Below are 24,954 nucleotides of genomic sequence, written 5' to 3'. Positions count from 1 at the left end.
GCCCGCGGGTGACAGGCGGCAGCAGGCGGCACTGAGGTGAGCTTAGCAGAGCCGGCCGCCGTCGGTGCCCGCTGGGCTGGAGTGGTGGTGGTGGTGGTGGTGGTGGTGGTGGTGGTGGTGGTGGTGGTGGTGGTGGTGGTGGTGGTAAGTGGTAGCGTTGGGGCGAAGGCAGCACCCCGTGGGACGTGGGAGGGAGGTGTGGTAGAGGAGGCTGAAGTGCGTTCGCAGGGGCGGTGTTAGTCAGCTAGCCCGTCCTCCCCCTTCGCCACTCTGCGGCCGGTGTGGTGGCCCGTCCCGAGCGAGGGTAGAGGGGTCCCGGGAGAGGGGAGGTGTGGAGCCGCCGCGCTCGCGGGGGCTCTGGGGCGGTGGCTCTCGGGCCGCGGCGGGCACCCGTCAGTGCCCGGCTCCCTCTCCGCGGTGCGTGTTTCAGGTGTTCTCCTCTTCACCTTCCCCTGAGGCCTGTGACCAGCGCCTCCCGGGGGTCGGGCAGTCAGTCATTGCTCAGCGCCTTGTCCCTGGTTTCCGCGGGTGCCCATGTGCCCGTAGGCTCCGGTGACAGGCGCGGGACTCCCAAGGCGCGGTGCTGGCCGTGCGCGAACGGGACAGATCAACCCTGCTGGAAGTCTGGCGGTAAGCCCGCTTTCCGCGGGTGAAACGTGCAACTGTGTGTAGGGTTTGTTACCCTTTGTGGGAGCTTGGTGAGATTTATTTTAGACCGTAAATAGCGAGGTACAAATCTTGTCTGTCTTGTTCTGTATGGTGAGGTACTTGGCATGCTCTAGGGTATGCTGAAAATGTAGTAATTATAAAAGAAGAATCATTTGCTTTTCTGCCCATTTATGTTTGCATTCTCCATTTTAGTGTGGCAATATAACAGTAATCCCAAGCTCATATGCAACTGGGTCCTGTAAATGTTTGTTTTATTGAAAAAGGGAAGAGCAAATGTTCTTGCAGTGCAGGTGAAGTGAAGGTAACTGAATGTGCAGTTTCGTCATGCAGTGACTTTTGACAGACCCATTAATTTGAGGCACTTTAGGAAGGCACTTTCATTGTGTGAAAAACACTTGACTGTAGTAATGGAGTAATTGCAGTCCAGAAACACTGTAAATTAAGGTTATGCAGAGCTCTGGATATTCTAGTAATAGACAGTTATTTAATCTTAAATATTATACCTTACTGAAGAGAAAACAGAAGAGTATATTCTTGTCAGACATGGTGGTTTCAAATTAAAGCAGCTAAGATATTGCAGATCTTATTCTCTGGTTTGTGTTTAAAGTTGACTTAAATAACATAATTGCTCTTGGGTGTTGTAACACATGTAAGTCTGTGTGTATGTTAGCAAGTAGTGAGGCCCAAAAGTGGCAGATTTGCAGAGAGAAACTGTTGTTGAAAGCAGAATATCCACATCAGAAGCTTTTAAGAAGGGCTTCCTTTGAGCTAGGTCTGCTGAATCCCTTCGTGTTTGGGCTTCTAAAGAAGTACGTTCTTCTTTGGAACTGGGAAGCTTCTAAAGAATGATTCCCAGTTTTATTTTGGTCTGAAAAAGAACTTACTCTTGTTGTCCAGGTCCATCTTGCAAAACGAACAAAAGCACAGTAAGTGGGATGTTTGGAAAGTTTGCTTCAGTAGCACACCCCTAATTCATACCAAAATGCCGAAGTGGAGGTTTAACTTCCATTGCTGTATTGCTGAGTAGTTTATACTCAAATGTGTAAGATCCTGATATGCTAAATGTTTATTTTCCTTTAATGGGTTCTAAAATCCTATGCTAAGGATATTTTTAACAGTAATAAATTTATGTTAATATAAGAATTGTCTAGTCTCTGAACTGGGCATGCTGGTGTGAGGGGGAGGAGTGGTAGATTAGTCAAAGGATTCATGTTTGTGTCCAAGTGCTGGCATTCTAGTTGTACCTTAGAATTTGACCACTGAAAGTTTCACAGGGGAGGTTTTAGGGGTAGAAAAAAACCTTTGGTATTTATAACATAAGTCCTGTTTATATGCACACCTTAGTTAAAGTGTAGGTAATGTGTTGTTGCTAACGTGGGTAGGAACAAAACCTTAAGTGGGAAAAAAACTGCTGAAACAACCATTAGGTTGTATGAATTCAGCCTAGTATGACCACAGTGGGGATGATGTGTGAGAACCCACCTGCAGCTTTCCCTTCCCCCCCCCCTTCAGTTCAGAGGTTAGCAGTGTGAAGAGTTACTTTGCTTTAACAAATCATAGATTGTATCACAGAAGTAACTTCATCTCCAGCAGTATGCTGAATATTTTTTTGTTCCTTCCCAACCCCCCCCCCCCCCCCCCCAAGCCGTTTTCAGGATGAAAGAAGTTTTGTTCTTAAGTAATACAAAGGAAAACCTTAGTATTTGGTATAAATGCAAGTTAGCAGGTCAAAGTAAAGCTCAACTGACTGGTCAGCTACTGAAGCTTTAAAGGAGAGTGGGGGAAGCATGCTATGAAGGGTAAATTGACTTTAGAAACATTGGTGAAATACAAATAAACTGAGTTTAATCATTAGACATATATTGGAGAGCGAAAGAGGTTAGTCACTCAAAATGCCTTTAAATGAGAACCTGTGTCTTAAAAGAATATTCAATTAATCTTTAGAATCATGTTGAGAACTTATTTATGAATGATTTAATTTCAAATGTCATGATAATGTCTGTAGGTGTTCATTTGGATTCCAGTCTTAGTCCATTGTCTAATACTTTGAGAATTGAGTAGATAGCTTTTGCTGCCCTGGTTTACACTTCTTTTAGTATCAGTATTTTATATGGTACCATTCCAAAACTGCTTATTTACAGCTTAGCTGGTAAGTCTGTGTCTTTTAACATCATATGTTGGATAGAAAATGGTCTACAGTTTTCTAATTGGGAAAACTGAAACACAGTTTTATGTGATTTGGTGGAAGGCGTTATTGGAATTACCTTTTGAAGGCTGTCATCTGCATCTTTTTCTTTCTTAATAAGTAGATAAAAGTATTTCTATTTTCACAGAAATGTTTCTGAAGTTCTTACTGATTTATGTTTAAAGTATTAGTGGAATTTTGTTTCAGTTTCATGTACTGTGAAGCACTGTTGTGGAAACAAATCGGAGTTAGGTTAATACCAGAAACAAGGTTGAATATCACTTTCAGAAAGTATTTACTTTGACTTGCCAATATGTTTGCTTTCTCAATTCTTTCAGGTTGTTTCTTGTGTCCTTCTAAGTTAGAGTAAGATATATTAGAACCACAGCTGGTTAATTTAGTATTAATTGTAAATATTTTGACATACATACTTGTGAATGGATTGTGAGAGTCATTAAAACAAAATAATCCATGTGTTTTGTTTATCTGTGGTAAAGCATAGAATGTGTAGCTATAAATGCAAAGATATTTGTCCTTTGAGTAAAGGCAAGTGTTGACCAGAAATGTTAGCTGTGCATGCTTTGTTATGTCAGTTTACCCCCTTATCCTAAGTGAATGTTTTAGCTAAACCAGTTCTTCTTTAAAGAAATATAAAATAAGCTTCTACTAGTATGTTTTGGGGTGTTGTGTTTATGGGGGGTTTCTGTTGTTAGATGTTTTGGGGCTTTTTTAGGTGAACCGTACCTTTAGGATGTCTTTGCATTGTTGATGCCTTCTCAGAGAACTCTCTCTTCTTCTGTACCAGCAGAATTGAAGGATACAAGTGATGGGATTTTGCTGCAAAGGAGTCTTTGAAATCCCTTCAGTCCTATTTCATTTTTTAGTAGTGAAACAAACTAAATCACACAATGTGATTGTTACACCTGATCCAAAAAATTAAGCAGAGTTGTGTAAAATAATGGTGAACTGCAAAGTAGTAATTTTTGGTTTTTGTCTTGTGGCTTTGATATGGACTGCTTTATATCATCTTTTGAGGGGAAACTGTTCAAACCTCTGCTTGGTGGGAAAATGTCTATGATTACATGGTATAAATCCTTTGCTTTTTTTTCTTCAAGATCCCAGTTTCTGGAGTCTTATGACTACTGTGAGTCTCAGGTTCGACACACCACTCCCCCAAGGCACTCTGAGTTCTCATAGAACTTGCAAATATTGAAAAAGTGAATATTCAGGCTTAAAACCTGGAAAATAAATTAAGACTCAGCACAGACTTAAAACTTGCCAGACTGCCCATGATTCTTTTTAATTCTTGCTTGTGACTTGACAGGAGTCCAAATGCTGTGGTGAGAATTATGTTGTAGAAATACAACCTAAGAATTTCTAAAATGCTGATTTATGTAATTAAGCTGTGAACGATATCATCCAGGTGTTTAATAAAGAGTAAAATTTAGAATTTTAATTATGAATGTGCTAATCATCTGAAGAGAAGACCTGCTTCGAGAGGAGAATGCATCATTGGTCTTGTGAAGCAAAGCTTTCTTTTTACAGTTTTAACCACTTTTGTGTTTTAAAGTCTTTTTGAACCAAAGATTGAGAAAACAGTAAACACAAACACTAAAATGCTTGTTCATTCCTTGTCAGCATAACATGATTCAGCAGCTATTAACCGCTGTAGGCATTCATCTGTAACATAACTTTATTTCCTTATAAGGAGAGGTAGCTGGGGGCAAGGACATAGATATAAAACTTCAGAAAAAAGCCTTTGCAGTGTGTTTTGAATAAACCATCTCTTATTCAAACAGTTTCATTTTAGCAGTACTACATGATAGTTGTTCCTTTGTACTTTACATCTGTGGATGACAGATTTTTATACATGACAAAGTGAATGTCCACCCTAAGGGAACTGACAGAGATAAGTGACCTGCTGGCAGTTACTCAAGAGATAAGTGTAGGAGTCAGGAACAGCACCCGGAGTTTGTTTTCTCCAAGCTATTTTTTGGGTGTCTATGATGCCTTTTATTTTTTTGTGCAGGAATTTGAAGTGTTCTGTGAGTACAGATACGTTATAACCATGGTGATAGTTGAGCACACCTTCATTGTCTGCTAGGTGATAAATTAATCCTGCTAGTTTTATGGTGATGGTGATCAAAACCGACTTGGTGTCTGGATGTCCAAGTTCAACCAGCTCAGGTAGCAGTGACAGCAAAGGTGTCCCACCTGGGTTCTGTAGCTACTGAAGGGGAGCTTCACTCTGCTTTCTCATATTTCAAGAACTTTAACTGAACACAAGTGAGAGTTTACTGTAATTACTACAGAGAACTGATATCTAGTATGGTATTAGGGAATGGTGGTTCACTATGTAAAGACTAAGGAACAGACTTTTTTAGTAAATTGGGTAACTTTTGGGCTTGATCATTTACAGGAAGTCTATGGTAGCTGAAGGTCAGAAAAGAATAAATCACGTGTAGACTGAGTTGATTGTGGTGGTAGAGATGCATAATGGATAGCTGAGACTAGGAATAAAAAGTTAGTTCTTTTTAGGAGTATCCAAAATAGATCTATAGGCTGATAGAAAATAAGTAAGAGGCTGTTACTCTTTAAAAGAAAGCCTTCACTTGATAGGATGCAACTCCTGTAGCATGTGTATTTTTGCTTGGCTCTTGCTAGTACCATTGTTGTCTTAGTAGACCTTGAAGCAGAAGAACCACAGTTTAATTTGTGCTGGTTTATTATTGCACTTGCTGTTAAGCATGTTACAGGTGTTGAGGACAAAATACGGTCATGTGTTTTATTTGACAGCAGGTCTTTCACAGCTGCTTATTAGGTCTGGATGTTACATTACTGAATCCAAATGTGTATGGGTTCCCACTGTGTCTTGGGTGACCATTTGATACTGGATTTTCTTTTACAGGTCCTTAGGTTTACTGCCAAATGTTTAGATTGTAAGTTTGGAAAATCAGCTATGTCTTTCCTGAAAGTGCAAACCTAAATAGTAAAGGCATGACTGTTACTGATTTGCATGGATTTCTATGCTCTGATGCAAGTGGTTTTAAGGACACTTGAAACATTCAAATTCAGATGTTCAAAAAGTATTTTGGTAAATATGTACATAAATCACAGGTGTATCATAATGTAAATAGAAGCAGAAATTACAGTGATTTGCGCTCAAGCTTGTATCTCAGTTTTGAGGGCCATTTTAGTATTCTGTGGCTGTTTGCCTTAAAGAGTCTCAGAGCCTATCAAGCTCATTTCTGTGACTCATTCATTCGTTCTAGTTGTGAGTTTTATTCTAGCACCATTGGCAGATCTTGCTAGCATCAGCTGGTCTGATGTTCAAAATGCTCTCTTTAGCCATAAAGCATAACCCTTTGTATGTTGAAATATCGCCCCTTTCAGCTTTTGTAGTGATTGAGTATAAACTAAAGGGCACTGAATTTGCCGCATAGCTGTCTGACTCTTCTAAGTTACTCTGTGGTAAAGTTCCTGGCAGCTGTCATAGGCAGGCAGAGGCACCTCCAGCTGTTATTTTTGTTTTCTCAGAAAGAGTGATGCAAGTGATACAATAAACCAGCATACGCATACAGAATTGGTGACTCTTTTTCTAAGTTACTGTAAAATGTAGTTGTCAACTGTGTGGCATGTTGGGGGATTTTCTAACATTGATGCAAAATGCAAGATACTTTGTTTAATTTTTTGTTTAAAGTCTGAAGAAGTTCTTACTATTAATTTAGTGCATAGAATAACAGTATTTTACCTATTTAGTCAATCTGGTTGATTTTTATGGTCCTGTATGTTTATTAAGAAAATATTTCTGACAGAGCATTCACGGTTTAGAAATTCTCTAAAAAAACCCCATGTAATTCTTTGGTAGTTGTCCAGTGGGCATCTGGGTAAGTGGCAGTGATTTAGGATAATTGCTGCTGATTTTAATACTTGCAGTGAACTGATGGGTGGTATAGTTGCTTTATTATTCTAAGGTTTTGAGAGTTGTCTTGACATCTGCATCTTATTACTATTGCTTCTGGTTACTTGAATAACTTTCCCCTTCAAATGGGATTCTGTTTATCAGCTTTTTTCAGCCTCAGAGGACTTAATCATTGTGGCAAATTGTGAAGTTTGGGCTCAACAGTACAAGAAAAGGCAGATGATATTATTGAGTGTTCTGTGTCAGCATACACACACTGTGTTTTTCTGCCGTGTTGTATAATGGTGAAAATTAGTCCTCAGGATTAACTACTTGAGAAAGCAGTACCGTGTTAAATTGTGACTTTTATGAGTGGTTTGCTAGGAAGATCTATTTTAAAAGGCATTTACTGGGTTTATTACTTTTTTATTACATATTAAAATAATATCTAATACATTATTTCTATATTTACATATATTATTTAAAATTGCTTATATCTTTTGTTTGTGAAACACAATACAAAACTCGTTCCAGGATTATGTAACTGCCAGAATTTTCAGAAACTTGCTTAAACATCAAGCAGTTCTTTTCTCCTATCATAAATGTATGGAGGTAAGTTGGTTTTTGTGCATGCTTTTGTCAGCTTCAGTGACAACTTGATTCTTCAAAGCTTCCTTCACCTCTTGCATAACACTTCTCTTGTTGACCATCTGATACCAAGTACAGGCTTTTACATGTTGTGATGGTGCTACTGAGCATGAAAGTTAATCTACCTTGTGCCAGATTTATATGCATGTGGATGAGAAATACATCTCACATTATTATGAGTTATCCTCGTAATATGTTCTTACTCTTATGCTATCTATTCCAAAGTAGTATTATCTATTATTATTTTCCTTCTGTTGCTTAGCAACAACAGTTCCTTACAGCTTTATGTACTCTCATAATTATTATAATCTTTGAAAAATATACTACTTTTTCTTTTAAAACTATCAAATGGGTTTAGCTAAAGATCTGCACCAAGTGGCTCTTTTAAGCAGAGATTGTGGGGGAAGGGATTGGATCACATAACTAAGTTCTTTAATTCTGTGGTCAGCTAGGAGTTAAAGAGCAGTAATTGCTACCAACTGTAAGCAATCAGATGAGCAAACCTGCAGTCTTTTTTACAGTTTTACTGTACGCTTATACTTTTCAGTTACCTCCATGTTAATAATATAAGCTAATGAATAACTTCAAATGCATGAGGAGAAATGAGTGTTGGATGAGATCTGTATTCACCATGAGTCTTGATAGTCATCTTGCTCTGATCTCCGCACTATGTACTTAAACAGATATATATTCCTTTCCTAAATATTGTTGCAGTGCTAATTTTCATAATATGTGGTTTGAAAGTGAATAGGTGCATATCTGGTCAGTTAAAAGTAGAGATGTCTAAATTTACTGAAGGTATAATAACAGGTAACTGTTAGGCATAGTTTACCCATTGAATTGTGTGCTAGTAGGGAGAAAAAGAGTTAGTTCAATTTGATAAAGCAGAATAAAGTTTTATAGCTGGTATTTAGGAACAAATATTTTTGCTGTTAGGCAAATAATTTTTTATCTCAAAATCACTGTCTGATAAAGAATGGAAACTTCATAGTAACATGCTTGGTTGTGTTTTCAGAGCAGAATTTGATTCATTCACCTGCAGATGTTCCTTTGTGCAATTTTTATACTACCACGTGTGTTTATATTATATTTTTATTTTTTTTTTTTCCACTTCCTGAAAAGGCTGAGGTTATTCAGTGTGCAGAATTTCAGGTGAGAGGAATTTGAGGAATGCTCTTGTACTGACAGTACTAGTTTCTTCCACTAACCAATGATTTGTGGTTAATGAGCTTTCATGTTGTTTCTTTTGTGGTTCTATGAAATTAATTTTAAGAATCTGATTCCTCTGGGAGAAGAGTTAAAGTAGAAATAAAATTAAGCAGTTTCCAGAAGAGGTGTACTTTTTGTCTTTGTTGCAACAGTAAATCTTGTTCTGGATATGTGTATAACATCTATTTATAAACAACTGTATTTTGTTCTCACACTGCTCTGGAAAATCTAGTTGGCTATCATAGAATCATAGAATGGTTTGGGAAAGGACTTTAAGATCATCTAGTTTCAAACTCCCTGCCACAGGCAGTGGTGCCTCACACTAGACCGTGTTGCCCAAGGGTCTGTCCAGCCTGGCCTCAAACACTGCCAGGGATAGAGCTTTCATCACTTCTTTGGACAACCTATTCTAGTGCCTCACCATCCTCACAGAGAAGAACTTCCTTATATCTAACCTGAACTTCCCCTGTTTAAGTTTAAACCCATTCCTCCTTGTCCTGTCACTACAGTTCCTGATGAAGAGTCCCTGTCTGGCATCCTTGTAGGCCCCCTTCAGATACAGGAAGCTGCTATGAGGTCTCCACGCAGCTTTCTCTAGACTCAGCAACCCCAACTTTCTCAGCCTGTCTTCATATGGGAGGTGCTCCAGCCCTCTTATCATCCTCGTGGTCCTCCTCTGGACTTATTCTAACAGCTCCATGCCCTTCTTATGTTTGGGACACCAGAACTGCACACAGTACTCCCAAGTGGGGTCTCACAAGAGCAGAGTTAGAGGGGCAGGATCATGTCCTTTGGCCTGCTGGTCACACTGCTTTCGGTACATGACAAATGCTACCATAAATCTGGTATATCATGCCTTTATTACATAACTGGAAAGCAGAATTAAGTCATTCACAAGTTTGACCTCTGTTAGCACTTCTCTGAAGTGTTACAGCTTTTTACAGTGGTAATGTTTTCCCTTTCCTTTCTGATGCTTTTTGTTTTCACCAGCATTTTCAGTCTTTTGGTTCTTTCCCTTTTGATTTCTTTCTTTACCATGTATGTCAGTAGTTACATTTTTGTTTTTGTTTGGTTTTGGTGTGTGTGTTGTTGATTTTTTTATTTATTTTTTAATTTTTTTTTGGTAAGGTTCTTTTAAATTTCAAAATGCTTCATGAAATTCTATGTTTTATATTTTGGATACCTCAAAAATACTTGCATTCTGTTTAAATATGGTGGGGACATAATTTAGCTGATGAAATCTCCACATTGGGAAGTACAGTGTTCTGTCAGAGTAAAGTGTTAAAAGAAACTATGCTCAAGTTAAATGTTAATTTTCACTTCTCAAGAAATAGAAGGTGGTGTTTCAGTGTTGAAAGCTATTTTTTTATTTTTTTTTTTTGGGGCACCAATAACATTGGGAGCTCACTATCAGTGCTGTAGGCTGAGCACCGTTTTGAAAGCATGTTGCATGCCTTGTAGAGATCAAGTGAAAAGGAGGGTTGACTGTCCTCTGCATATATATGTATCTGTGCATGTATATGTATATGAAAATATAAACAAACTGCTGTTCTTTTTAGCCTTCCATGTGGAATGCTATGAAAGTGTAATGAGCTGAATTGGATGTTGGAAGTGATTATTTTATAAGGGAAAACCCAAAAGCAGCATGTGTGATTTGTTCTTTATCTAAGGGTTAGGAGTACTTGGGACTTTAAAAGAAGAAAGAACCTTTAAAGGCTTATCTTTAGTCACCCTTGTGAGTTTTGCCCAGGTATTCACCCCAAAATATGGCCTTATCTTTAATGCTTCCCTGTGCTCCCCACTGGCCTGGAGTTAGTCTTAACGTTTTGTCCTTCGTTCCTTTTTGATGCTTTTTTTTTTTTTTTTTAAAAGACCTTTTGGTAGCAAATACAGAGTCATACTTTGTTAAACTGCATGTGCTGTAATATCTGAGGAATATGATACGTTAAGGATATAGAGTAAACAAATAGGGATACATAATTTACGTTCCACTGCTTACTACTTTTAAGCTATTCTAAGAATAGAATTTCATTAATAACTCATGGAAAATGACTTCAGAATTCCAATTTAAAATTATTAGAAATTAAATATTTCCTATATAAACAACTCTTGTCATTTGGTATATGAAAACATTTAAATTTTTTTTGTTTCCAAAAATAAGCCTTTTAGGGTTAACAGTGCATGAGTATAGCTACTGCTTAGTGAGGAGAAACCTGATTTGCATACTTTTTTTTTCTCTTTTCATTCCCCTCAGAACTTTAATTAAATAAAAAAAAAAAAATCTTGTATATTTGAACAGATGCCCTGAAACAGACTTGCTTTCTTTGTCTTTGCCAAGTTATGATCTGTGAGTTGACAAAGGTGACTGTGAGGTTGAGTGTACTGTGTTCTATGAGGAAGTGGGAATGGCAAATAATGCTGATGCTGATGCATTTTACCGGAGTCCAGACTGGTACCATGCTACTACTTCAGTGGAAATGTGGATCTTTGTCTTCTCTCTTTCTGTGTAAAAGATGACTAAAAATGCCTGTGTGCCATGAATATAACTTTAGTGAGTAATGAGGAGTATAGCTGGCAGGGTGGTTGTTTTTTTAACCACAGTTTTAAAATGGCCATGTCCCCTCCCTCCCCATGTTGTGAAAGTTTCCCATATTTGAAAACTGAAGATTTGCACTGGCTAAGGTTTTATTGTTGTTGGGAGCTGGCATATCATAACAACCACTGTTGAGCAATATAGTGATTGAGTACTCCTGTGTCAGCTGAAGTGAGTGTCAGCAGCTGTCTCCAGTTACAGTAATTCCTGGGTAGAATAGTCTATTGTAATCCAAATGCTTGTTTTAAGGTAACATTTTTTGTAGTAATATATTTTTCCTTTCAGGCAGTTCCAAATCTGATTATGTGATTTCTTCATTGAGCTTTGGATGTGAGGACACTTTTATTAGGCTTTTTTCTTTTTCTTTTAACTGGATGAAAGGCTGAATCCAAATAAAATAGGAATGTAGAAATACAGTGTAAAGATCAGACTTGGAAATGCTGTGAACTCAGCCCTCTCTAGGAGGGCTTACTTCTCCCTAGGTTTGCTGGCCTTCCCCCCCCCCCCATCCTTCTTCAAATACCGAGTTCAGGAATAGCTGTAGAACGTATGAGCTTAGTTCAAGGTTACTAACATCATATATAACTTTTACTGTTGATTATTATCCAATAAATGCTGCTACTTCAGTACTTTGATGCTTTATCACAGAAGCGATTCCACTGCCAGGTGGTCTGAATCATAGTGATCCATTAGGAAAGCAAACTTGCAGCAACTGTAACGGGTAAATACTGATGAGCAGGGCAGGGGGGAAGGAAGGTGGCCTTAGAGAATTAAGGCAAGTGGAAAATAAGAGAACTAATCTGGTTTAAAACCAAAACAAAACACCAGCCTACCAGAGAGAAAATGAGTATTTTACTGATGCCTGATTGGTTTAGCAGGCTAATTGCTTTTGAAAGAAGATTGAACACAGATATTTTAGTCTGTGCTAGGTGAATCAGTAAACAGAAAAAGCTTACATAGCATTTTGGTGAATTTTGGTTTAATGGATCTACGTTCTATTTCTCTGTTTTCATAGTGTTGAAGTCAATATTCTGATAACTAAATGAAAGCTTAGATTTTTTTTTTTTTTTAATGTGTTACAGTAAAGTAACTCTGAATCACTTGCTGAGGAAAAATCTGTTCCTTGTCACTGAGGTCACATGAAATACTGTTCCTTTTTTTGGTCCAAAAGACTACTAAGGCAATATTTTAAGATGTACTTATTATGGTTTGGGTACTTTAAATGCTCATAAACAGGTATTTATGTATTAACATGTAGGAAATTGGGTATTAATATTAGTTTTAAAAAGAATTAGAACAGGCAATACATGTTTAACAGTTTGCTTATTGTGTTTTAGTATCAGTAGGTTCCTGTTGGATGTGACTTTCGCGTGTACAACTTCTTTTTTTCTTTCTCCAGATTTGAAGAACAGAAGCATGCTTTCCACTGAGACTTATGCTACCATTTGTGATACAGAATGTCTCTAAGTGAGAAGAATAGTGTGGTTTTTGCATATGAATCTTCAGTACACAGTACCAATGTACTTCTCAGTCTTGATGATCAGCGAAAGCAAGATATTCTTTGTGATGTTACTATTTTAGTGGAAGATCAGCGATTTCGGGCTCACAAAGCTGTGCTTGCAGCTTGCAGCAGTTACTTCCTTTCAAGAATTGTGGGCCAAGTGGATGCTGATCTTATCATCACCTTGCCGGAAGAGGTGAGTGTCACTCCCTTCTCTATTTTACCTGCCAGTGCTTCTAATCGTTTTGTTCAGTTCTGTTTTACAATAGGCTGGTGCTTAACTTAAAAGTTAAGGCAAGGGATTTAAGAACTGAAGGGAATGAATTTCAAAGTTGTAAAGCTGCTATCGGCTGAAGTGAAGATTAGAGAGATCACAGTATATATCCCAGACTGAAGATAAGTGAATAAGCGAAGTGTTGGGGAATGTATAGAAGAGACATTTTCAATTAAGTATCTGTTACTTTTAAAATTGCACCTGCTTCAAAGCGTGTAAGTTTGTCAAAAAACAAGCATTAAATGGTAAAGAGGTATTGCAGAACTAGTCTTAAAAGAGAATACTTTTAGAGTAATAAATAAAGCTTATGATATTGTGAAAAACTAGGGACTATGGTATTGTTTATTAAGATTTATGCTAAGCCTGATGTAAAGTAATGCCTTGAAATCACTATCATTAAGATTTGGTTTGGTAAATTCAAGTAATACAACATATATATGTCTTGCTTACTGTTAACAGTTTTCTTCTGCTCTGTATTCCATCCTTTTTACACGCTGATCATTATCAGCTTGATGTGGTTTTTTTTTTTACTATTTTTTTACTTTTAAGACTGAAAAAAATGTATTCCAATTACTTTTTTTTTTATTCCTAAAATACTTACAATTAAATCGGATTGGACTTCATTGGTAATGATGCAGAGCCTGATATCTGTAGGAAAGAAAATTTATTATGTATCTGGAGCATCCAAGATGTTTAAAGATTCAGGTTGGCCTTTAGTTAAGGTTATAAGAGGCATGAGGGAAGCAAGTGACTGGATTTTAATATGCATGTAGATGGAAAGTGAAGAGCCTCAAAGTACTGTGGCTATTGCTGCTGTTGAGCACAACCCAAAGAGTCGAATGGTAAATAATCAATGGCTTCCTGGGAGGTAGTTTATGGTTATTAGCTTTGGGGGTGAGAAATAACATGCAAATTGGTGGCAACTCAATAAGAATCATTAAAGTTGGAGAAAAGGTGCACATCGATCAATATTTTTGCTGACACTGGAGATTACATTATAGACTTGCTCATATACAAGACTGAGTTGAGTGCTGATGCAGAGATAACGTGTTCAGAAAGCCTGTACTTCAGTCAGGTGGCTAACCTCACTGTTCTTGTAGCATACTGAGATAAGCACAAGGATTCTTTGTTACCACAGTCGTTTCTGATTTTAGGGAAAACTGAAAACTAAAAGGGTTTAAGTGGTCTTTTTAAAGAACTTTAGTGGTGTTTGCTATTCTGTACTGATCAATGAATATTACAAAATTATATTACAACATAGTACCATAATGTCATTTTTTTTTACTTAACTGTCTTAACTTTGTGTTCTTTTTTTTTTTTTTTCCCTAGTGGCTTAATATGTTGATAGCCTCAATGTGTCTCAGATTAAAAGAAAAGTAATGATGGTAGCTGATGTGGAAGGGAAGTAGGATGCTGGGGACACAAAGCCATGATTTGGAGTAGAATAGGGGAACTAGTGATGTGTAAAACTAATGATGTTGAAAAGAACTTTACTTTGGGATGATGGAAAATACAGGATATTTGAAGAATAAGGAACATACATCAAAGTTGCAGAGGAGAAAAATAATCTCTAGCGCAAAGCAACAGTCTTATAATGAACCCATCACATAAATGTGAATTAGAAGGGAGCAGAGTTTGCACAGCAAATGGAGGAGCATAATCAACCTGATATTTACTACAACGTAGACTTAAGAGGACTTTTAATGTAACTTAGTATTACTGAGGCAAGAACTGAATCTGCTGAAGCAACAGGCAAAACTACTAACAGCGAATCTCATCTTTTAATCATTCGATCTGCAAGCATTTCAAGACTCAGCAAATTGAGCTTCTCTGCTTCTCTTCTGGGAACTGCTAGATATTTTGAAACGAGTCAGTTTCATAAACTGCATATTTAAGAGAAGCAAACACTGATCACATAGTTTGACTTGATTTTTTTTTTTTTTTAACCTTTTTAATCACCTGAGGTATTTTCTAGGTCACTCAGACCAAGAGTCTTTCTAGTGTTCTATCTTCAGGATAGCCAGCGACACTTTACTTCCCCACATTATTAAGGATGAATTAATGTGGTGGTGTAATCAGTTTTCTCTCCACAGCATATTTCAAGTGCTATTTTAAGAATTCTTTAGATAAGTCATAAGAGTTTACAACCAGTTTTGCTGAACTGTCTCTGTGCAGATCTCTTCAACTTCCTTTCATGTCTTACGTGTTCTTTAAAAAAAAACCCCAACCAACCACTAAAAACCCAAACAAAACAAGCCCTCAGATTCCCAAATTAAATTGCATGTATTTAATTATCTTCCTGGCAGAGGGACTCAGCATAACTAATACATTTAATATAGCACTTCATCATAAAATCCTGTTCATTTTAATGGAGGGCAGCAGAATGTGAGCTTGAGTTTGAGTAGTAATAGTGAACATACTGTTTATCCTTCACTTGCAGAGAAAGACTAAAGGAAGTGTCATGCAATTTGTAATATGTTTGTCTGTTCACTGCTTTCTGGCTCAGTCCTTAGGAATTTCATCATGCACAGATGATGATCTTGTTTAGTTTGTAATGATACAGTTTTTATCTGTGAGTTCTCTGTTAGACAACTGCTCTGCAGATGGAAACGTTGAATTAAAACTACTCCAAAGAGTCTTTAAATGGAGAATAATTGGTTTTGGTGTACAGTTTTGGGTACAAGTCTTTTCATCTATTGGGAGGAAGAAAGGAGTAGGTAGCTATAGTAATAAATCATGTGTGGTCAAATTCTGGGCTTTTTTGAACTTTTTTTGTATCAGCGGTGCATAAGTCAGAGCAAATAACAGTAATTTCTCTTTAAATGAACTAGTTAATACCAACAGCATTTTGATCTTACTCTAGGGTAATTCATGTACAGCTTGAGTTTGAAAGATATCTCTGTAAAGTTACTGGTTTCCAGTGTACAGTGTAATATTTTCAGTTGTTAGTGTGGTATTTTCAGAACATTTTATTAAGAGATTGATCACAGTGAACAAAAGTGAACACAGTGAACGAAATATTCAGGATAATATTGTATCAGAAGATTTGTTTCAGAACGAGCATGGACAGGTTTTCTCTGTGGGGGACAAATTACTGCTTTTGTGTTGTAATGTCCTGTTCATACGTTTTACTCACAGGTAAATCTGGGTTCTCTGTGTTTCTTTATTTAAACCCATATTTGCCATATTAATTTTTTTTTCTTTTTTAAATAGGTAACACTTAAAGGATTTAGTCCTTTGCTTCAGTTTGCATACACAGCTAAACTTATTTTAAATAAAGACAATGTGTCCGAAGTTTGCAAATGTGCTGAATTTTTGGGTGTACGCAACATTGAAGAGTCCTGCTTTCAGTTTCTCAAATTCAAATTTTTGGACTTCAAGTTGGATCAGCAGGAATATCCTAGGAAGAAGTGTTGTACACAACGTTGTCAGAAAGCAAAACCTAAGATTGCCAATGTGGATGATGGAGACCTAGAAATAGATGATGAAGCAGAAGAACTTTTAGAAAAAGATTATTTTCAAACTCCTGATACAAAGTTCTGTAAAGATGATGAAAATGCTAAATCATCAGTGGCTCTCCAAGATAATGCAAATCAAGCATGTGATCCTGTGCAGTTAGAAAGGGGTAGTGTTTCCAGCTCATCTTCCCAGTGCCCAAAGTATAGGAAATTCCAGAAAGCTTTTGGAAATGACAAAGTTCATGCTTCAGAGTCCAATTCCAGTATTAAAGACATTCAGATGCCGCCAATTGCAACTTTACTTGAGAAGGAAATATCTGATAATGATGGCATACAAAAAGCTCAGGAGTGTGTACCTATGCAGCTGGTCTCAAAATGTGAAGAGACTCAGGTAAAAATGGAAGAAGGAGAGGAAGGCCTTGAGAAAAAGGGAGAGTCAAAGAGAGATTCTGTGACTCAGATTGCGTCATGTCCTGTGGAGAAAATGGATCTTGCTGCTCTCCCCCAAAACTCTACTGCACCTCATGGACTCAATTCTGCATCTTTTTTACATACTTGTGAGCAATATGGTAACTTGAATTTCAGTAGTATGCAAAACACAGTCTTGGCTGATAAAACTGTATCAGGTACTAGAGTTGGGAATGACAAAATTGAAAGTCAAGATGACACACTTGCAAAGGTGGATTTGTGCCCTAGGGAAGCCACTAACATTACATCAGCTGGTGATCGAAGCAGTGTGGAGAGAGAGGTAGCAGAACATCTAGCAAAAGGATTTTGGAGTGATATTTATAGCACAGAAGCCTGTCAAATACATTTACCACCTGCAGCTCCACAAGAGAGCTTGGAGCCAGCATATTCAGGGAAAAAAACAGAGTGCCCATGGCTGGGTATCAGGATCAGTGAAAGCCCTGAACCTTGCTCTCAACGAACTTTTACAACATTAAATTCTGTCAACTGTCCTTTTATAAGCAACCTTAGTACTGAAGGATGCTCCAACAGCCCTGAAATAAGCAGTGCAGATTGTGCTCAGGGACAGCAACAAGAACAGTGTCCCTACAATTACGTGATAAGTTTGGGAGAGGATTCGGAAACTGACACTGAGGGAGATAGTGAATCCTGTTCAGCAAGAGAACAAGAATGTGAGGTAAGAACATCCTGTTGTATCCTTTGCTTCCCTGTCTCTTAAGGCCCTATTCAAAAGCGTAATTCTGAGCTTCATGTGTTGTTGCTTGTTTTGGTGGTTTGTTGTTTTAAAAGTCTGGGAAATGAAACTTTAACCATCCAAAGATTTATATGAAACATCACTGTTCATTTGGGGAGATTTATGAGGTATTATTTAGTAGGATATTGAAGTGGTAGATGCTTAATGTTAGATCTGTTCAGATATTTCTCTGGAGCAGCTTTACCAGAAAAGGTTACGAGTCTTAAACCAAGGCATGGGGTTCTTTATTAGAATTTTTTTTTTTCCTTTTGTCTGCTTCAGTCAATCTGTAAATTTCTTGGAACTTTGTTTTATAGAAACTTAACAGTTTTCTTGGGCTTATCCTGAGTTGTGGAGAGAAGTTGGGAGATAAATGATACTTCATATTTACTGTGAAATAAAAATGAAGTTTTCAAGCTGGATTCAGTAGCTGTGTGCTTTAATAGTATTGCTTTCTCTAAAACTGAGGTTATATTTGTTCTTCCAACTGCAGAAATTATTTAATACTTTCCTTTATATCTTTACTTTGGTAATGTTTTAGATGCCATACGTAAGTAAAAAGATCTTATTATATACCTAGAATTATTTCTGTTGCAGTTCTTGAAACTGTAGAATTGCAGTGTGATTCTCTGTGTGGTGGATCCTGAAAATTCTGTTGTTTGTAAAGCACTAGGTTTTTTATTTTCTTTTCAAAATGCCGGACCTTAAATAGAAGGCTGGAATTTATTAAATGCATTCCTTGTCTTTACATTACAAAGAAGTAGATGGCATTGTCGCTGAGAGCAGTACTGTTATTTTTCTGCCTGTTAATCACCAGGGGCAGCCAAACACAGAAAGGTTTGCTTTTTAAACTAAATTCAGACCTTTGACTGCAGCAAGATAATATACATTGCAACTTAGTATACTCAAATGTAAGGATTAAAATAAAGTATTAAATAAATAAATAAAATATTAAAATGAAGTATCCAACTTTATAACATGGCAATTATTTTGTAAAGGTAAAGATGTTTTTCAGTGTTAATCAGGACTTCATGATCTATATCTGCTTCAGAAGCTCCTGCCTCTGTTGATCAAGTGTACAGACAGTGGCAAAAGCCTGATTCTCTCTCTTCTCCAGCATGAGAATACAAGACAAATATTGTAATGTCTATATTTTAAGTAAATGCCCATTTCAGGTGAACTTTTCCTACACAAAATTAGAGGTATATGCCCTGATCTCACCTGAAACAGTGTTATTCTGGGAAATGCATGTAGGATGCAGTATTAATAGCAGCTTAGGGGAAACTCTAGACTTTATTAGTTATTCTTCACACCTGTTTTGTGCACCACCTAACCATAACTTGTTTTCCTAGAGTCTTATCAACTGATCACTTGGTGCACATATAGATAGATTTCATCCTACTTGGAATATGCTTTGAGGATGTAGTATGACTGTGTAAAGTACTCTGTTTCAGCTATGCTTGAACTCATCCAGTTGAAACCTCTGGGTTTATCCACCTCACCTGATGTCTACATTAGCTTGCTCTTATTTCTGAATTTGGGAATTTAGGTTTGTGTGGTAAAGAATGCTTGAAATGAAAACTTGAATTGTCCTGTTTGTGTGTATCGATTTCACCTTTGACTTACAACTGCATCTTGCATTCCAGGTAAAACTGCCATTTAATGCACAAAGGATTATCTCGCTTTCCAGAAATGACTTTCAGTCATTTCTGAAAATGCATAAATTAACTCCTGAACAATTGGACTGTATTCATGATATCCGAAGACGAAGTAAAAATAGAATTGCAGCACAGCGATGTCGTAAAAGGAAACTTGACTGCATACAAAATCTCGAATCTGAAATTGAAAAACTGGTATGTATGAAAGTTCACTGCTATTGACTTGAGTCTTTCTCTAAGCATCTTGGCTGGATATCTGGCAGTAGTTGGAGAGTGGTGTCATTTACTACTTTTTCCACTCAAGTTTAGAAGATTTTGTCAGTCTTAAATGATAACAGACATCTTCTTGATAGCAGTTCTGGATTTTCTGTGCCTTAAAGTACATGTCTTTCCTTCTGCGGACTTGTTTCCAAGTGCATCACAGCACAGTTTTTGGTGAATGGTGTTTCTGAAGGCTGTCAGCATTGAGCTTAATTGCACAGAGTCATTCCCAAACCATCATCCCATCGTCCTTCTGTTTTGTTTTCTGTCTCTTTCCCCTCCCTTGCTTTGTGCTTCAGCTCATGATACTGCTCATGATCAGGTTTACAGTTATGCAACTGCTAGTTGTATAAGTATTGTTCTTGTAGCATATCAACCTGGGCTGGTGAACTGTTTCTTGAGTCATGAATCTTAAAAGTAAGACCCTTGCAGAAAGACAGAAGATATAGTAGAACTCAGAAAGCCACTTGCCTTTTTAGCCGTTGTATCAAGTTTGGAGCTGAGACATTGATGCATCCAGATTTCTCTGCAACCATATGTTAATAGAATTTCTTGTTCTTAAAAGGCAATAAAAAGAGAAATACGTAAGACTGAATCTTTTGCCAGTTTTGATCCCTCCCAATGCCATCAGTACATTCGCAAACTAGAGCAAGGTTAGGAGAAGGCTACCAGGGTGGTTGGCTTTGGAGTACTCCTGTAGTGAGGGTCAGAGGAAATGGAGCTTTTGCCTGGAGAGGAAATGATTGCGGGGAGACTTGATAGCTAGCTGCGCATATCTATGGGGAATTCCTCAAGATCGTTTAGCCATAGGGGAGTGTAAGATCTTTGGCTTCCCAGGGGTAGTACTTCGCAGCAGAAGAAGATACATTGTCATAAATTAAAATGAGAGGTTTCAACTAGATATAAGCAAGCACTTTTTTCCAGTGGGGGCAAGCAGGTGATTGAGCAGGTTACCCACATAGGTTGTGCCTGCTCTGTCCTTGGAAGTTTAAGTGATATGGCTGAGCAGAGCTTCAGCTTGATCATGCCCAGAGCAGACTTTATTTTCAGAAGGACGTTGAACTATGGACCTGTTGAGGTACATCCCCACCCAAATGATTCTGTAAAACTGAAAGTCTTATGTTAAGCTCTATTTATATTGAAGGGGAATGCTGTTTTGTACTGAATCTAACTTTCCTAGGACAATTAAGTTTGGTCATTTCTCTTGATCTCTACTGATGATGTAGTTTTTGACTCCCTTATAGTCTTTGCTTATTGATCTTCCAGGTGAACCTGTGTGTTCTTGTTCACTAATGTTCCATATTTGAGAATACCTGTGGGCCACTCAAGGTGTTTGCTTGTTAGTAACAGCTCTTTCAGAGCACCTGTGTATATTCACATTCCTTGTACTTTCTCACTTCAGAGCTTTAAAATTAGGGTATCTGTGAGGGGGAACAGGGTAAAGGACAACTGGGCTCAAGAAGCACTATTTCTCTGAAGATTCTGTAGCTCAGGAGGAGGATGTGTCAGTGAGTGACACACAATAAGCTGTGATCCAAGAAATGCATTTGAGATCTTGTTATATATACTGTAGCAGGGAAAGGAAGTGTGTGAACTAAATATGTTCCTCACCCCAAGAATAAGAAGAGCTCTCAGTTTCATTATTTCCTCAATAATGCAATAGCTGCAATAACTGTTTCTGGATGTTGAAGTTTGTGTTAAACAGCAGTGCAGATAATTACGTCTGTCTCTAATACACGGCTTAGTGCCTCTACGTACCCAAAATGTACATAAAGTGATTTCAGATTAGATGTGGCAACAGCTGTTCCTGGTATGCTGACAAGTTGAAGTTCATTAGCAAAACACTCTTTCTAATGATTTTGGGCAAAAAGGACTGGCAACAACTGCTTCTCTTGCAAAATGCCACTGAACATTCATCAGTTCTTTCAAAAAAGTTGTAGGGGTTGCAGTATGAGTTTCCTCTGCAAAAGGAGACATGAGGAGGTTTAAAAATAATAAAACTTTCCAAGAATTGACGTGTCAGTAGGGGTACACACAGTCTGTTTTATGTAGTTTTAAAGAAATTTAAGCTTTGTATGACTTCAGAACTCTGCCTCCTCTTTCAATTAATCAATTATAGGATGTGTGTGTCATGGCACAGTTTTGTTTTTGTCCTTTTCTTGCAGATGCTTCATTATAGTCTTGCTTGCTTCCTGTCCTTCTTTACCATTTCCTTATTTTCCTTTTTATCTTTGTTCCAGATGTTGCTTGTTTCCATCATTAGATCTCTCAGTTATTAATGTCCTGTCATCTTAAGCCGTTTGTGTCAGAAGTCTCGGGAAAAACTTGTGACAGTGAAGTAAAGCAAAAAAACCCACACCACGCAAAACCCCTCCAAAACAAAAAACAACAACAAAAAAGCCCCCAACAAGCCAATTCTTGATGAATGCTGCCTTTTCTACTTGATGCTCAATAGTGAATTGCCATCCCTTTTGCTGCCCTGTGTTTAGAAAATCCTTTAGCATCATGTAGCTAGCGTGTAAGCTCTTCAGAGTTAGGACAGTCTTATTTCATGTCTGAGAGGTGTCTGCCACTCCTGAGCATTTTAGCTGTATAAATAAAACTCAAGCATTCAGCCGGTATTCTCCTGTTGCAGTAGTATGTTACTCAGAGGCAACTCTGTTCTTGTCTCTTAAGTTCACTGATCTGTCACTCCTTTGTCACTCTTCTCTAATTTTTTTAATTTCTAGTGTTCTTGTTGGTGCTTTGAACCAAACTGCATTTCCAGAGAAAATATTTTGTTTACAATTTTAGTGTTTTCTGTTTCTTTCTTTATTTTCTGTTTACTTTAGAAACTTCTTGTAACTCCATTGTTTGTTCTACAGTAGACATGGCGTTTCTTGAATTTATTTTAATCTAGGAGAGTTGTATCAATAGTGAAAATGTAACATCTGTTTTTCTAATTTTTAACTTTTAAAATATAAGTATACATGAAGACTGCTCTGCTTAATATTTTGTAGACCCTGTGGTAATGGTTTCAATGTGTTATCCTGTAGAATTAGTGTTTCAGGAATATTTATAGTGATTGAAGCCAGGTTTCATTTTATTCAATAACTACAAATCACTCTTACGCCTGCCAGCATAAGTACTGAAAAAAAATCATGTGTCTGAAAAAAACGCTTCAAATAGCTGAGTTGATGATGTTTCACGAGAAGTTAAGATTGTCCTTTTGATAGGCATTTGTGTAGCTCTTTACCTTCTGACTGCCAAATTACTTCTGTTTCAGCAGACCAGATTTCTTTGTCTTGTTTTAGCTTTGATAGGAAGATAAACCTAAAGACTAAAAAGTTGTTTTTCCTCTTGCAGCAAAATGAGAAGGAGAACTTGCTGAAGGAAAGAAACCTCATTTTGTCAACTCTGGGTGAGACAAAGCAGAATCTGACTGGACTTTGCCAGCAGGTGTGTAAGGAAGCGGCCTTGAGTCATGAGCAAATACAGATACTTGCAAAATATTCATCCTCAGATTGCCCGCTTTCGTTTTTATTCCCGGAGAGAGAACGAACAGCTCCATCTGATAGTGAGCTTGCAATGCCAGCATGTATAGAATTAGCAGACGGTCTTTCAGGTGTTACACCTACAAATGAGCAGAGTTCTTGTTATCAGATTGTGAAAAGTGTGTGTGATGCAACATACGATCAAGTACGAGAACTGCATCCGGTTTCTGTGAGAACAGTGGAGAAAGCCACACTTGTGGAACAGTGTGGACAGAGTGGTGGTATCACAGACTTCTGTCAGCAAATGACTGACAAATGCACTACAGATGAGTGAATATATTCTCCTTTTACTGCCAGCATCTCAACATTGCAACTAAAAATGAGATTGAGCATTATTGCAAAGTAACTTACTGAAAGAAAAGACGAAACTTTATCTTTTGAAACTACGTTGACGCTTACATGGTCATTATATTACTTGGCAAGCTTTGGGTTTGATCTCTGTAATTTAGAGTGTAATTTGTATGTGTCAGCCTTGGCGCTTTTTCTGTGTAGTGATGCCAAGGAGAGTTCAGGAAAGCCATTGGAAAGTATAAACTGCTCATAGATGTTCTATTTGTGAGGAAGTTTTCATTCACTCTGCTTTATGTCACAGTACCTAATGCCACTCTGCATCTCAAGAAAAGCCTCCTGTTCATGCACAATGACTTCTATGCCTGGAATTTTTATCTCTTAAGAATTTATTTATATTTTTCCCCTGGTAGACAAACCTTACAAAGCATACATAGCTCTGTAAATGTTTATTTTGTAGATGAGTTAGGATAACATGACAGTATGAGGAGATTCTGGCAAGTGTGCTCTGGAACAGCTCATTGCTTCCTGCTGTTCTCATCCCAGTACCAGAGCCAGCCTTTATTGAATATATGCTTTTGTCTGAGCACTCAAGTACATAGTTAAGACAACTGGAACAGCAGAGATGCTGCAGCATACTGCTCTCTCCTCTAAATGCGGGAGGTATAACAACATACTGGGAAAGGCAGAAGTTTTCAACTGATGCAATTCTTTGATTAGTGTGCATCTGAATCCCATATGCTTGTTCAAATTCTTTACTGTATTATGACTTACTGTCCTAGAACTTTGAAGCTTGCTGCTGTTTGTAATAAGTTGGAATCAAAGTATTGTAAAAGTTTAAGGAGAGATTTTATATATATATATATATATATATATATAAAGGTATTCAGGCACCAAATTCTTTGATTTCAGTGCCTAATTGCCTAAAGTAAGTTACAAATGTATTTCTTCTGATCACTGGGACCAGTAAGGTGTATTTCAGAATTTTAGTCTTCAGGATACTACAAATTTAGCCATAAAAGTATGTTTTCAGTGGCTTGTGCTATGAGTATAAACATATAGAAAAGAAGAATAAGGAAATGAGCTGAAGAGATTTCCTTTATTACTTTGCAAAGGAGAAATTCTGCCGCTTAAAGTAATCCCCATTTTTTAGATTTTTACATGGCAGTTGATGCGTATTGTATACCGATGATGCTTTGTTATGTAGATGTTATTTTCACATCAGAAATAAGCATTGAACCTCACCACAGAAAACTTTGTTTTTGCTGGTTTAACAAAACATGAAGAATCTTGTACAAGCCAGTGGAATTCTTTATTTCCTACCTCAGAATGTATATTAGCTTTTTGTCTTTGTGTGCATGTACAGTAGGCAGCAACTAAGCAAAGGACTGTTGTAAATACTGCTTTGCAGCTTTATCTTACAGTGAGACAAAACTTGTTCTTGGCAAGGCTCTTCTTCCTCCCTCCCCATAGGTAATATAGCATTAATAAATATGTCGAGACTATTAAGCCACTTACTTAAAGCAAAAATTAAAAATCTAACAAATTTCAGCAGTACTTCTCATAACCAGCACG

General features: G+C 37.5%; 1 protein-coding gene across 1 annotated transcript; it reads left to right on the top strand.

Annotated features, from left to right (window-relative positions):
* BACH1 (BTB domain and CNC homolog 1) lies at positions 1–23,659 on the top strand. Its single transcript, XM_057410187.1, has 5 exons — positions 1–36; positions 12,605–12,902; positions 16,194–17,582; positions 19,286–19,492; positions 22,904–23,659. Exons 2-5 carry the CDS (start codon positions 12,663–12,665, stop codon positions 23,363–23,365), a joined length of 2,298 nt encoding a protein of 765 aa, XP_057266170.1. The 5' UTR covers positions 1–36; positions 12,605–12,662; the 3' UTR covers positions 23,366–23,659.
* Positions 23,660–24,954: the final 1,295 nt, after the last annotated feature.

Source organism: Pezoporus wallicus, unplaced genomic scaffold (genome assembly GCF_028554395.1).
Source record: "Pezoporus wallicus isolate ANWC-B61680 ecotype Strahan unplaced genomic scaffold, APGP_CSIRO_Pwel_v1 contig_7011, whole genome shotgun sequence".
Classification (NCBI taxonomy): Eukaryota; Metazoa; Chordata; class Aves; order Psittaciformes; family Psittacidae; genus Pezoporus; species Pezoporus wallicus.
Note: the sequence above shows the minus strand (reverse complement) of the source record. Positions and strands in the feature narration are given on the sequence as shown.